The sequence below is a fragment of the Scardinius erythrophthalmus genome, assembly GCF_964197995.2.
Source record: "Scardinius erythrophthalmus genome assembly, chromosome: 2".
Lineage (NCBI taxonomy): Eukaryota > Metazoa > Chordata > Actinopteri > Cypriniformes > Leuciscidae > Scardinius > Scardinius erythrophthalmus.
The window spans coordinates 53,566,610-53,580,889 of record NC_138222.1 but is presented as its reverse complement, the minus strand read 5'-3'; the positions used below and the strand labels follow the sequence as shown (position 1 = coordinate 53,580,889).

Here is a 14,280-nt window from a genome sequence, read left to right as displayed (position 1 = left end):
TCACGAGACGCTTGGTTTGCCACACATACCACACTCCTTAGTTTTTCCTCTACCTTTCTTTTGTGTACTCCACGATAACTGCGCACTGCATAAGAAAAGAATAGTAGGATTCACATAGTCTATGAACAGATCACGACACATACTCGAAAGCATACTCTAAATATTAGTAACATACATACATAACTGCTATCGTTGGCCATTGAGCACTACTCTAAACAACACTAAAGGGTATTATTACAGTTTTGCATGGCTAAATTTTCTTTGAAGAAAGGGATGGATCTAATCTACTAGAACCTAGACTATGAGTTTGGCTTCTATAACACTGTAGAGATATTTCCAACAGGTTAGTAAATAGTTAGAAAGAGTAGGATAGCTTATAATTCACAGAGACTGAAATGTGCTCACTTCCCTCCATAATGTAGTATTAATACACACTATACTATGCAGTAGTTTATAAACAGAGGAAGTCTGAGGCACATGGTACAGCTATAAGTGGACACAAGTGGAGAGCGATAGTATGATGCCAGAAAAGAGTTTGTGTTCACTGTGCACTACTCAGCAGTTTTTCTCATACGTGTTTGCTACGTTTAAGAGATGACAAGCAAATAGACAAGAAATATAAATGTTATTTTCCTCATTTTTTCTTTTTTCTTTTTAACATCAGCAGTCTCTGGAATGAAAAAAAAAAAGAATAAAAAACAACCACTGCATGATGCACAATCAGTCAAATATTGCCTTAACGGTTGCAACTTCATCATTATATTGCCTCTGAGAAAAAGGTTCAGCTGGGATCGGTGTATCAGAATGAACTCCACTGTCAGAATGACTGCGAATAATAATTCAGAAAACAAAAATCATAGGGAGTTGTCTGTGCTTTCCACCTGAAAGACCCCTCTAAAAGTGCCAGAAGAGGGGGGAATATGGCTGAAAGAGAACGATAGGGAAAAAAGGGGAGGTTGAATGGGCAAAGAGTTTGATGTGAGTGCAGGTCTCACCCTCGGGAAATTGCGCACTCACTGGGAAGTGAGGAGGATTATTGATATTGGGCTGATAGCTGGAAATCTTTAGGGGGAAGTTTGAGGCCAAGGGAGTTGGTGCCCAGTGGGTCGATCATGTTCTTGTAGCGTTCGCCGCGGTGTTTCATCAGGAATGGACCCCAGTCGGGTTGAGGAGAGCAAACCAACTTCAGCCGCTGCGGAAAGAGAGAAAGTCCATCAGAATCGTATGACGGGGGCTTGGTTTGCGTCCTATCTTGTAGATATTGATTTGGTTTGATCTTTCAAAAATCAAAGAAATTACAGAATTTCATAAAACAATTGAAATAGTATTACTCTGATGCATTATTTTGTTTATGTGATTTCCATGTTATATATATCAGTGGGGATTTAATTCTAATTATTTTCTAATTATTATGCATGCAAAAGTTCTCAAACCACAGGACTAAATACAATGACCAAGTGAAGGAATAAAAAAAAAAAAAAACTTGGTATAAAATTGATTAACTTTACAGTTATTGAACCGAACTGAACCAACACTGACTTTGTGGTCAGACTGAATTATGACTCGTGTCTCATATCTGGCTGTAATGACTCATATCTCTCATATTTGATGAAGTTTGCATCATTTATTATATTATTTTTCTGTTTATTACTCTGACTGTTATGTATTTTATAAAGCACTATAGAAATAAAGGTGACTTGACTTTAAAAGGAGAAGAAAAAGATCACAAGATCAAGGACCTAGACTAAACATTTTAACCAAAAATCTTGATGTCGATATAAAAAATGTCCTTGAGCTTTATGAAATTTATGCAAAAACTACCCATTTTCTTACCGAGTTTACAACATTGGGTGCTTTTCAAAAACACTACAGTAGTTGGTTACACTTTATGTCGATTGCCCACTTTAGACATTCTATTAACTATAAAATAACTTTGCAACTACAGTATAGTACAGGTCAACTAACTCTCATTATAATACTAGTAGACCGTTAGGTTAGGGTTGAGTTGACATGTACTTGCAAAGTTTCTTACAGTCAGTAGAATGCTTCAGAAACCTCTCGGATTTCATCAAAAATATCTTAATTTGTGTTCCGAAGAAGAACAAAGGTCTTACGGGTTTGGAACGACATGAGGGTGAGTAATTAATTACAGATATTTCATTTTTGGGTGAACTATCCCCTTTAAGCTAAAAAAAGAAATAAAAATGGCATCTGAAAGTTGTGGTTGGTGGTCAGTTTGTGTGTAAAGGTACAGACAATCATACACATTTAGCGTTCTCCTACCTCCCTCTAACTTTGCAACTACATGTCAACTAGAAGTCATTAGAGTATTAGTAAACTGTCTGCTAACACTTTATTTTGATGCTCCCACAACAGACATTCTTACTGACTATAAGTAATTTTGCAACTATGTTGTTCTTATTCTACTAACCCTAACCAAACGGTCTACTAGTACTCTAACGAGAAACGTTAGTTTTTGACTAACGTTTTCCACTTTTGATGTCATTTCTAGCAAGAAATTATTATTTCAGTAATTTAATATTTAATACAACAAAGCTTTCTGTATTTTGTTGTAGATCCTTAAACAGTTGTGCTTCCTTCATACGCAAAGGCTACATGCAAAGACATTGCCTAATACGCTGCATAAGTTTTCGGACGCAGCCATAGAATGTCTAAAGTGGACACTTGAAATGAAGTGTTACCACCCAAACACCTCTCCCTTACCTCAATAAATGATCCAGGTGCAAGGTGCATCTTGATAGCAAACATGATGGGAATCCATATAACAGAACAGATGACCATAAGCCAGCCGAGTACCATTGACCAGGTCGGATAAGTGTATTCCTCATAAGTCATCACCTTCCACTGGTACAGACTAAGAGCCAAAATAAACTAGAGAGCGAGGAAGAGAGAGAGAGGGTCAGTGGCAGTACTATCCAACTGTAAGCACTGATGAATTTGCGCATGCAATGGCACTGGATGTCGAGGTATCTGCAGGAATGGTCATATAAAACTTGGTCTCATCTGTATAAGGTGCACATACTGTCAGAATGGTTGGTGTGACAAAAGCCCAACAGACTCTCCAAAACCTGTTTGGCTGGAACCCAATCATCATCTCAATGTCCTCGCAGAACCGTTGTAGACCTGCACCACAAATAGAGGGAGGGAGGAAGGAAGGAAGGAAAATGATAGAAAGAAAGAAAGAAAGAAAGAAAGAAAGAAAGAAAGAAAGAAAGAAAGAAAGAAAGAAAGAAAGAAAGAAAGAAAGAAAGAAAGAAAGAAAGAAAGAAAGGAAGGAAGGAAGGAAGGAAGGAAGGAAGGAAGGAAGGAAAAAGAAAGAAAATCAATGGCCATTAACATTTGTTAAATAAATTCTTTGGAAATGTATCTCACAAAACTAAATTTAGGCATTAATTTAAATGAATGTATTATATTACATATACATCTATATATATTAAACATTTACATAAGTAAACTAACTAAAAGACAGACTTAACTGGCATAGCAAGCTTTTTAGCTTGAGCCCACTCATTACTACCTGCTTATTAGTTATTTTTGTTGTAATTTTTTTGTAGTTTTTAAGTTTAGTTTGTTTAATTGTTTGTAATTTTCTTTTTCATCACCTACAGTAAACAAATCTGATCCCTGCTGTGCACTAAAATAAATTACTAGGGCCCTGAGATCTAAAGGTAAATTGTAAGTTAAACTCACCATAAATGTATGAGATTCCAACCAGTTCAAATATGGCAATGATGACCAGAGAGTAAGAGGCTGCATACGTGTCCACCAGCTGAAGCATGTACATTCCACTCTGTAGGTCAAAACACACAAATACACACAATTCAAAATACAAATAGTTATCTAATGAAACACAATCTACAAATAACCAAATAAAACAACAAAAAGACAAATTAACTTTAATTCCTGACCATTCCGTTTAACTGCTTTATGAATTCCATTCCAGTCTCTTTACTTTCCTATATACTTGCTTTATATTGATTAGCAGAGAGCCACTTTAATTAAAGTGTGCTATAAAGGTAAAGGTGTTGCAGTTGGGAATAATAGTAAATGTCCTACCTCAGTGATCATGGGGAAACCCAGCACAAAAAAGGACAAACAGCAAATCAAAGTGAACTGAGGCTTGTGTTTGCGCAGGTAGTTGGGGAACTCATCAGAAACAGACGTCACTATAGTTTCTATGGTGGCAAACTAGAGAGGAACCAAAGTGGAAAAAAAAAAGGATTTAGTTATTGTATTTATTCAGCTGTAAAAAAAGACAAATGACATGTCTCCACTAATTTCCACTGTAGAAAACTGAAGCCAAAATATCCCTGAAATGGCAGATGCCATTGTGTGCCGATTGTCATTTGGAGCCGGAGTATCAAGGTCCCACCCACACTCCTGCTCCCGAGGACTCAATCACAAGCACAGCTGTCAATCATGATGTTACACCCCATTTTATAGCATCTAATAATAAGTTGCTGTTTACACTACACCATTTTCAACTAAAAACTTTGTATGCATTTTGGCCATTCATTTACACGACAATGGCGCTTTGGGGGCCTGAAAATGCAAACTTCTGAAAAGGGGTTTCAAAATGCACGTTTTTAAAACAATACCGTTATCATCTCCATGTAAACAACAAAAAAGCGACGTCGTGCGCATGCGTGTTACATTTCTTTACAAAGTGACATCACCAACTACTGGCCTGGCATGAATAATACAGCATTTTTAGTCGTTTTCATGAATCTGTGTGAACGGGGATAACACACAAAGTGACAACAATGTTGTCATATGTATGCAAAAAAAAGCAAAGGAAAAACTTTTACTTTTTTACATGACTTTGTTGCCATGTACTAGAGCTGCATGATTCTGGATAAATTGAGAATCACAATTGTTTTTGTTTCAAACTGAGATCACGATTCTCCCAAGATTCTGACTTAACAAAATAAACTAACTTAATAGATGTTCTGACAAATGTTAATTGCTGCAGTCTATTTAAAATGTTTAATTAATCGGAATTGTTTGAAAAAAACGTAAAAGTCATGAATGATTCAGTAGCCCCTTGCATACAGCAATCCCGGTAAATTACCGTAAATTGCCGGAACCAATTTACCGGTATATCTGAAAAGGTTCTGTTCACACATGATCTGCTACCAGTAATTTACTAGTAAAGACTGTAATTGTGAAAGGTGCTAATGACTTAATACTTCACTTGTTTCATTACTGGATGAATCACCATTTTTGAATGAATATCTCGAATGAATGATTCAAAGACAAATACATTTTTTAACAGTCGCTTGTCACACTGGTGTTGTAACAATGTAATTGATATAACCGTTGAAATATCAAGTTACTATCAAAAGTAACTTGCTCTTTTTTGATTGCTACCATAGACATCAGTGTTTATATCCAAACTATTAACTTTTATCCCAGTTCTTCTGTAACACAGAAATAATGATAATGTGTGGTTGAGAAGACTGTGAAGCGGTTTCATACCTATTCATGACAACTGCTTCCTCTGGGTCAGCGCCAACGCAAATATGAATGTTCCGGTGTGATTTTGTCAAAGGTTTAACAGACATAAATTGTTGCCATTAATAAATGAGATAGCGTGGGTGTTTGAATCGAGATTCCGATCTTTTAACAATTAATCGTGCAGCTCTAAAACGTACCCTATGTAAAAGCAAACACATATACGTATACGTCAGCATGATAAGAACTACCTGACAGAAACCATCTTCAGCAAAAAATTATTTATTTGATTTATATGATTTTTTAATTTGGCTTGTGTCCCATACGATTACATGGAGAGGCCAGGGTTTATGACCTATACTACAGCCAGCCACTAGGGGGCGATAAAATATTTTGGCTTCACTTTTCAGGACATGTGTGGCACACTTCAGCTTTCACATAACAACTGATGAAAAACTGTAAATCATAAGATTTATGTTTGCCATTACCATAGTATCCAGACCAAGCGTAAGCAACATGAGGAAGAAGATGATGGCCCAGAAAGGTGACAAGGGCAGCCTAGTCAGAGCCTCTGGATACACCACAAACGCAATACCTGGACCTACAAAAAAGAGCATATTTACAAACCAGAAGCCTTTTAGATCTGATAATAGTGCAAACAGCATGATGAGCTTTATATATTTCCACTAACACCAACATCAAACCTCTGATCACAGTTAATCATAGCACAAACACATGCACTCATACTGTACCTTCATCTGCCACTCTCTCGATGGGGACTTTGAGCTCATGAGCCATGAAGCCAATAACTGAAAAAATGACAAAACCAGCAAATATACTGGTGGCACTGTTTGTACACGTCACAATGAGAGTATCCCTACAAAACAAGAGATAGAGGACATGATGTCATTTTAAATCATAAATAATATTCAAATACATCAATACAGATCAGATTTTGAGAGGATTTATCTATTGAATGTTTACAATCCCTTGCGCAGTCAGTGTTGCAATCTTCTTTTTAAAAATTAATGTGAAACAATAATAGTTATCCTCTTTTTGTTGGTTAAAGAGACTTATTTGTTTACATTCGATAATTCAGATAGTACACTCTTTTACTTGTTTATTCATCACACTGGTCTCAACAAAACTTAATCAATGTACACTAGTGTTAAAATGTTTGGGATTAGTAAGATTTTTGTTTTGTTTTTGAAAGACGTTTCAAATGCTCACCAAGGCTGCATTTATTTGATCGGACATAAAGTAAAAACAGAAATATTGTGAAATATTATTAAAATTTAAAATAAGTGTTTTGGGTTACACTATTTTAGGGTGTAAGTATTACAGTGTAATTATACATTTAAGTCCTGAGTAATATACATATACTAACTTACTATAGGGTTAGGGTTAGGATGAGGGTTTGGTTTAGGGTTAATTGCATGTAATTATGCATAATTTATAGTTACTACTACAGTACATGACATTGTAAAATAAAGTGTTACCGTGTTTTCTATTAATATATTTTCAAATGTTATTTATTCCTTTGATCAAAGCTGAATTTTCAGCATCACTACTCCAGTCTTCAGTGTCACATGATCCTTCAGAAATCATTCTGATATGCTGATTTGCTGCACAAGAAACATTTATTATTATGATCAATGTTGAAAACATTTGTGCTGTGTTTTTGTGGAAAACCATGATACATTTTTTTCAGGATTCTTTGATGAATAGAAAGTTCAAAATAACAGCATTTATGTATAAATTGACAAAGTTTATTTGAAATAAAAATATTTTGTAACAATTATACATATAACCTGCCACTTTGATCAATTAAATGCATCCTTGCTGAATAAAAATATTGATTTCTTTTTTTTCCTTTTCTTTCTGACCTCAAACTTTTGAACTGTAACTGACAGTGCTGGTTACCTGTAACAGTTGTTGTGGAACTTATTGTAGGATGACAGGGTTATGAGACCTCCCCATGCTGCAGACAGAGAGAAGAAGATCTGGGTAGCAGCATCCTTCCACACCTAGAGTTAAAGCGAAAGAGAGAAAGAAACGCAGACAGACAGACGGAGGAAGAAGAAAAACAAGACTGAATCTAAAGGAGCGTCCATCAAACAGAAAACATTTGACTATAGTGAATAAAAAACATTCTTTCTATTACCTTGGAATCATTGAGTTTTTCCCATTTGGGTGTTATAAAGTAAAGGATCCCAGAACCGGCCCCAGGCAGAGTGACCCCTCGGATCAGCAGGATGACCAACACCACGTAAGGGAATGTGGCAGTGAAATACACCACCTGAAAACAAGAAAAATTGTGAATAACAATTTTAATCAAAGAGATTACTAGCCAGTAGTTTTTCTAGGTTAAAGATCAATTCAAACCTTGATTTGCCCCTAAAGCTTTTGCCACTCTTTTGCCTTAAAAATTAAAAAAATTATTAACCCATCTAATATTTATTATGCCAAATTAAAAAACACATTTAAGAATTGGGGTTATTTCTACTTAATTGCTAATTACTCACAGTTTTGGTACTCTCTAATATGAACTGTCTGGTGATTGTAATATTACAAAGCCTTAATTTCTCATTTTCAAGAGAGAGACTCCAAGAAAGAGATTCTGCAAATAAATATCATACATTACAAAAACTGACACCCAAATTCACTAATAAAACTCACAAATGGCTACTGAAACCTTAATAATATTAAACATTTTTATATCGTTCATCGTTCGTTTTTCCAGCAAGAATGCATTAAATTAATCAAAAGAGACAGAAAAGACATTTATAATGTTACAAAAGATTTCTGTTTTAAATTAATGGTATTTTTAAACTCTCTATTCATCAAAGAACCCTAACAAATCACCACGTCTCCACAAAAATATTAAGCAGCACAACTGTTTTCAACATTGATCATAATAATAAATGTTTCTTGAGCAGCAAATCATCATATTATAATGATTTCTGAATGATCATGTGACAACTAAGACTGGAGTAAGGATGCTGAAAATACAGCCTTTACCATAACAGCAATACATTACATTTTAAAATACATTTAAAAAGGAAAACAGTTATTTACACTGTTATAACATTTTTCAATATAACAGTTTTTACTGTATTTTTGATCAAATAAACTCAGCCTCAGTGAGCATAAAAGACATACCAAAAATATTTGAAAATCTTACCGACCCCCGACTTCTGAAAGGTGTGTATTCATTTCTGAAAACTCAGTATTAGCTGATTTCTTTAAAGAGTATGAGTGACTAGATTTAACTTGCCACAAATGAAGTGGGCTTTGCATTGGACCAGAATGAGGCCTGCGGGTTTCTCTTTTATCATAGTTCCTGTAAATGAGAAATAAGGAGAGAAAATAGTCAACCTGTTTTCTTACCTTCCCTGAGGACTTGATTCCCTTAGCCAAAGAGGCATAAACAATAAGCCAAGCCAGTAAAAGGCAAGCAGCCAAAGGCCAACGAATGTCACCTGGGTATTCAATACCCTTAGAAATATGCAACACGTTATACCTATCAAGAAAGCAGAAAGATTTGCACACATTTAATCTACAAAACATAAAACACCTTTAAACACAGAAAGATAGATCGAAAAGCACACTTACTTGAAATACTCCTCACTAGGGCTGACATAGGTTTTATTGTCGAATGTCACATTTAACAGTTTACTTAAATTCCCGACAGCATTTGCAGATAAACAGAATGTAGTGTTCTTGACTGATGTGATGTTTCTGTCCCTTAGTATACAGGTGTCTGGCCAGAAGAAACAATGACAGAACTTGGAATGAACGTGATTTTTTCCCCCTGTTTTTCATCATAATTCACTGCCAAGTTGAAAAACATTTTAAAGCAAATCAAGTCCAAGAAATCAATCAAACGTCGCACAAATACCCATTTCACACACATCCACCACAAAAGACCTTATTCACAGCAGCGCCATCTTTGTTTTTTAACAGGGATTAAAGCGAGTGGTAAGGGATAGACACACATCTCTTCAGTGGGTTGTACTGTTATTTTATGTGTTTCTGAACTGTTCTGCTGACGAAACACGAAAAAATATATTTCCAAGACATTTGAGTGGAAAATATGAACTGTGGATTTTTTTTTTTTTTTCTGTTGACGAAACATTGCAAAAATATGTTTCCACGACATTTCAGTAGAAACTATGAGCTGTGGAAAATTATAAGTGATCTAGGAGCTTTATACAGCGGATGCCATTGAAAACACGGTAAGTTTATCCCTCAGTCTCGCTTTCATTCATACCTGTCATGGCGCTGCTCTGAATAAGGTCTATACAGTCTTTGATATTGCCGTGCAGATTCAGTGGCGCTACTCAGACAAGCCACGAGGTGGCAGTGCATCTCACTGCGGCACTGCACCAACTCTTACAGTAAATTTGTCAAGCAAGCAGATTTTCTGCTGAATTCACCAAAAGCACGACATTGAGAAAAGCGTTTTAAAACGATTTACACCGTAAAATGCTAACAAATTCAATCAAATACATAATAAAGCCCCAGAGTTTTCATTCTAATTAGATTTTTAAGCATTCATTATGATAGACCACACACCATTTTTTCACTAATCGCACAATGTGAAACAATAATCCTAAATAAAAACGCCAAATCCCTTTGTATTGCAAGATAGTAAATCAGTTTTTGCAGCAGAAAAAAAAAAAAAAAAAAAATCTGTCAAGTCATCAAATAAAAACTTTTGTTGAAATGAAACAGGACAATTGCGTTTGGGGTATAAAGGGAGAAACTGAGTAATTGAGAGGTACAGGCCACTTAATTCTTGAAATACAGGTTGCGCATTGCGCATTTTAGTTAGAAAAAAGAAGGGGGGGCTGGGGGAGAGACTCAGAGAGAGAGAGAGAGAGAGAGAGAGAGAGAGAGAGAGAGAGAGGAAGAGAGGGGGGCTCATCCTTACCCAAAAGCAGCATGTCTTTGTCTTTGCACTCGATGGTGTTCCACTCATTTTTACAGGTGGCCCATGGCAGTGTCTCCTTCAACGAAGCGAACAGGTAGTACAATGTCCAGCACATAATAATATTATAGTATATGGCTATCAAGACAGATATTATCAACATGGCAATCCCGCAACCTATAATAACAAAATGAAACCAGATAATAGAAATTACACTTAAAGCAGGCGGAAAGTCGATTACCATTTGACTGGAAACACTAACAGAACACATTAACACAAACAGTGCTCATCATATCTGAGGATCGGTTAATAAAAGTACCGTCAGTTTACCTTGGAGAGCTGGAATCGCTTTCCACACTGACACCGGGCCTTGGCTGGCGAACTGACCCAACGACACCTCCAACAGAAATATAGGGATGCCGGCCAGGCATAACATGATTAGGTAAGGTATCAAAAACGCACCTAAAGGAAGAGAGAACAGCTGCTATTGGACGAAATTCAGGACTCACTAATAAAAGTGAACAAACTCCCACAAAGTTTAGTAGCCTAGCCTAGGCTATATATTTAACCTTCATTTTTAAATTTGAGTTTTTATATGTTTGTAATTAAAATAAACACATAATATAAGCTTTAATAATAGGCTATAGCATTGATAATATTATTAGGCTATATTGAAATATAATTTATAATAAATACATTAAATATAAAACATACAACAATAAATATACACTTTTCAATTGTATAATAATAGCACTAAAAATTATGTTGTTTCAACTCATGTTTGGGTAAAATATGGACAAATCCAACCGTTGGTTTTAAAAATGTAATAAAAAAAATTAAACCAACGGTTGGGTTTCTCCATAGTTGACCCAACCATGGTTTGAAACAACACTTTTTTTTATTATATATATATAGGCTATATATATATTTTTTTTTTTTTTAGTAATTTTGTTTGCCTTATAATTCGTACTCTACAATGCAATCCATAATCATAAAACATTTTTTTTATGTTATAACAGATCTTTTTTATATATTGTATTGCTTCTAACGAAAGTGTAGACATGTATATATTACAACGCATGGCCATTGTGGACAATCAAAAGACTAGTTTTCGATCAAATAAAATGAAATAAAATAAAAGATCTGTACAAGAAACAAAATATTCAGTTTAGTTCTCGCGTGCTGTCCCGTAATTATTTTCTCACCTCCACCATTCTGGAAAGCAAGATATGGGAATCTCCACACATTTCCCAACCCCACGGCATATCCCACCATGGACAGAATAAAATCCAGTTTGTTGGTCCAGTTCCCCCGGGCTTTATTCTCATCTCCTCCCGCATCATCATCATCCTCCTCCTGGAAGAACAGTCCACTAAGTGTTTAGCATTATCGGTAGTGGGGTGTTATGATAGATATTCGATTATTAACGATCATGACAATTATCAGATTATGGGTCAATAAAATGATAGATGTATTAACATTTCATCACTTGAAAAAACAAACACACAAATTCTCCTCCAACAACTTTTTGTCCCGTTTCGGTGACATGGCCGCCCTTGGCTCTGATGAAAACCCCCAATGGGAATTGTCCCATAAGCAGATTCTTATGTAACACATTATCCTGCAACACAACCAGCCACCAGAAACCAATCTCTGGGGAAGACAAACCTCACAGTTCGCAGAGGAAAGCATACATGGCAGACAGAGCTCAGCAGCTTCATTTACAACCAAAAAGCAAATGTTGTGACTCTTTTGTTTCAGTGGCAATGCAGCAGTATCCTAATACATACAGCATTTGATGTATTCGGATCCTTGACACATCCTCTTACTCGACCTGTTTGTGAAATCTGGTGTAATTATTGTGCTGTCAGAAATAATCACCATCAATACTTAAATCGTTCCAGATTGGAAGCAGATTTCGTTTCGCTGTCCACTTTTGAGAGAAGAACAAAGTCCTTCTGTCCAAAACACTTGATTCAAAAAAATGATTTGTTCTAATATGATAACCGGATATCACACATAACAGTCATATAATACAAAACCAAACTAATAGGCCTGCTGTTATCTTACACAGTTTGCAAGGTGCAAATTATGCGAAAGTGCAAACAAAAGGTTCGGGGGTCTTAAAGTCAATATTCCTTTTATTTTTATTTTCAAGTGTATATGTTTCAAACGAGTTATGCTGGCTTCACGTGCTATCGGAATTATCGTATATACGACTTTCCTAGTTCAAAATTGGACATGAACGCCCTTTCAAGTCGTATTTACTACTGGGAAGCTCGGGGATCATTTTGATACCCATGTTCCCGAGTTGGTGCTGTGGCTGATATTCTTTATTCGTTTTACAGTGCGCAGTTTATCAGCCTAATGCAGATTTACAAATATGAATAATCATTTAAAGCGTATTGTACAGCGAAAATAGCCTGTATTTGACCGAAATTCCAGAATCAGCAGCAAGCTGACTATCTAGACAGCGAGGTGAATGTTTATATTGTTGTCAGAGAATGACGCTAAATATCATTTTGGCTTTAGTACGATTTTCCCCAAAACAGGCAAGAATAAACCTGGTGTCCATGACCATGATTCCTGTTCTTTCCAACAGCAAAAAGCACCTGATTACGACAAACTCGTAATCACGACTTCAGACGTGTGGGAAGTAGGAAATATCCGATAGCATATGAAGGCACATTAGCACAGCACTTATTATAGCCTACCTGTCGCCAAATAGATGCCGGCGAATAGATTTGCGGCAAAGAGGTTACCATAGCAACAATAAGCTACCCCAAATAACTCTCATTTACTATAAAGTGTTTAAATGCCACAATAAAACCCTACATCTTTTTTTTTTACCGTGCTTGTGGTGGTTGGCACCAAATTAGCCTACCTTTCGGTTGAGTGAGACAAACAAGCCTTTATCTTCTTTTTTTTTTTTTTTTTTTTTTTTTTTACATTAGCTATTTATTTTTTTATTTTTAAATCCCAACAGAGTGGGTTAAACAAAGTTCTCGCAAACATTTCAAAATTTTAACTGTAAAAAAAAAAAAAAACGGACAAAGCAGCAACTTAATTGTAGCGGTTCCTTTCGCTCAACAAAGCAATATAGCCTTCCAAACTTAGAAGAAAAAAAAAAAAAAAAAAAAACTCAACATCACAGCTTTTGCTTCTGCTCAAGACTCTCCCCGTTTGAAAGCTTTGCGCTCAGGGGTGATTGGCTGATTCTACCCTATTGAAACGCTCATTTGTAAGCACTTACCCCGGTCACCGTGCCAGGCAGAACAGATGTATTGCCATCTGTACCCAGTATGATGGTGGTCTGGCTCATGGAGGTCCAGTCACCGGTGCTGTTCTTATGCTCCGCCGCGATCCTTACAGCACTTTGATTGTTAGTCATGAAGTCCGACGTGGCTTTACCGGTCGAACCATCCATTTTACCAACGGAATCCTTGCGCACGTCGGAATTAACGGGAGCAAACGGGGGTCCAGGTGCAGCGTTCTTAAACGTCCCGTATGCTTTACTGGCTTCCATTTCGCACGGTTTATTTTCCGAGGGACAAAAAGTTTTCCGTTCGTTTGCAGGCGGCGGTTGGGGCACCGGGTTGCCGTTCTCCGGTTTGTTATTAGTTGTAGCTCCAACCGCTCCCCCCGACGGCTGGGGAGGAATACTGTTTGACGGCTGTCTCAACATTTCTCCGTGATCGGAAAAATCCTGCAACGTTAAAACGTTAAATACACATTAGACAGAAACTGAATAAATGCTATTTCACACCTACAATGACCCAACATTTTACACAAACATGCCTATAGGCAAAATATTCACGCTTTCATACTGTAACTTCTGCAACGTGTGTTTTTGCTAGATCGTTTCTGGACAT

The 14,280-nt window shown here is 36.4% G+C and overlaps 1 protein-coding gene across 1 annotated transcript; it reads right to left on the bottom strand.

Annotated features, from left to right (window-relative positions):
• Positions 1-662: 662 nt before the first annotated feature.
• Positions 663-14,280, bottom strand: slc6a5 (solute carrier family 6 member 5; the record flags this gene model as incomplete). The annotated part of the gene is made up of 16 exons (XM_081390005.1): positions 663-1,192; positions 2,725-2,892; positions 3,044-3,144; positions 3,712-3,811; positions 4,078-4,209; positions 5,964-6,076; positions 6,228-6,352; positions 7,399-7,502; positions 7,640-7,774; positions 8,866-8,998; positions 9,091-9,238; positions 10,412-10,585; positions 10,739-10,870; positions 11,614-11,764; positions 13,662-14,114; positions 14,236-14,280. 16 exons carry the CDS (start codon positions 14,278-14,280, stop codon positions 1,034-1,036), a joined length of 2,373 nt encoding a protein of 790 aa, XP_081246131.1. The 3' UTR covers positions 663-1,033.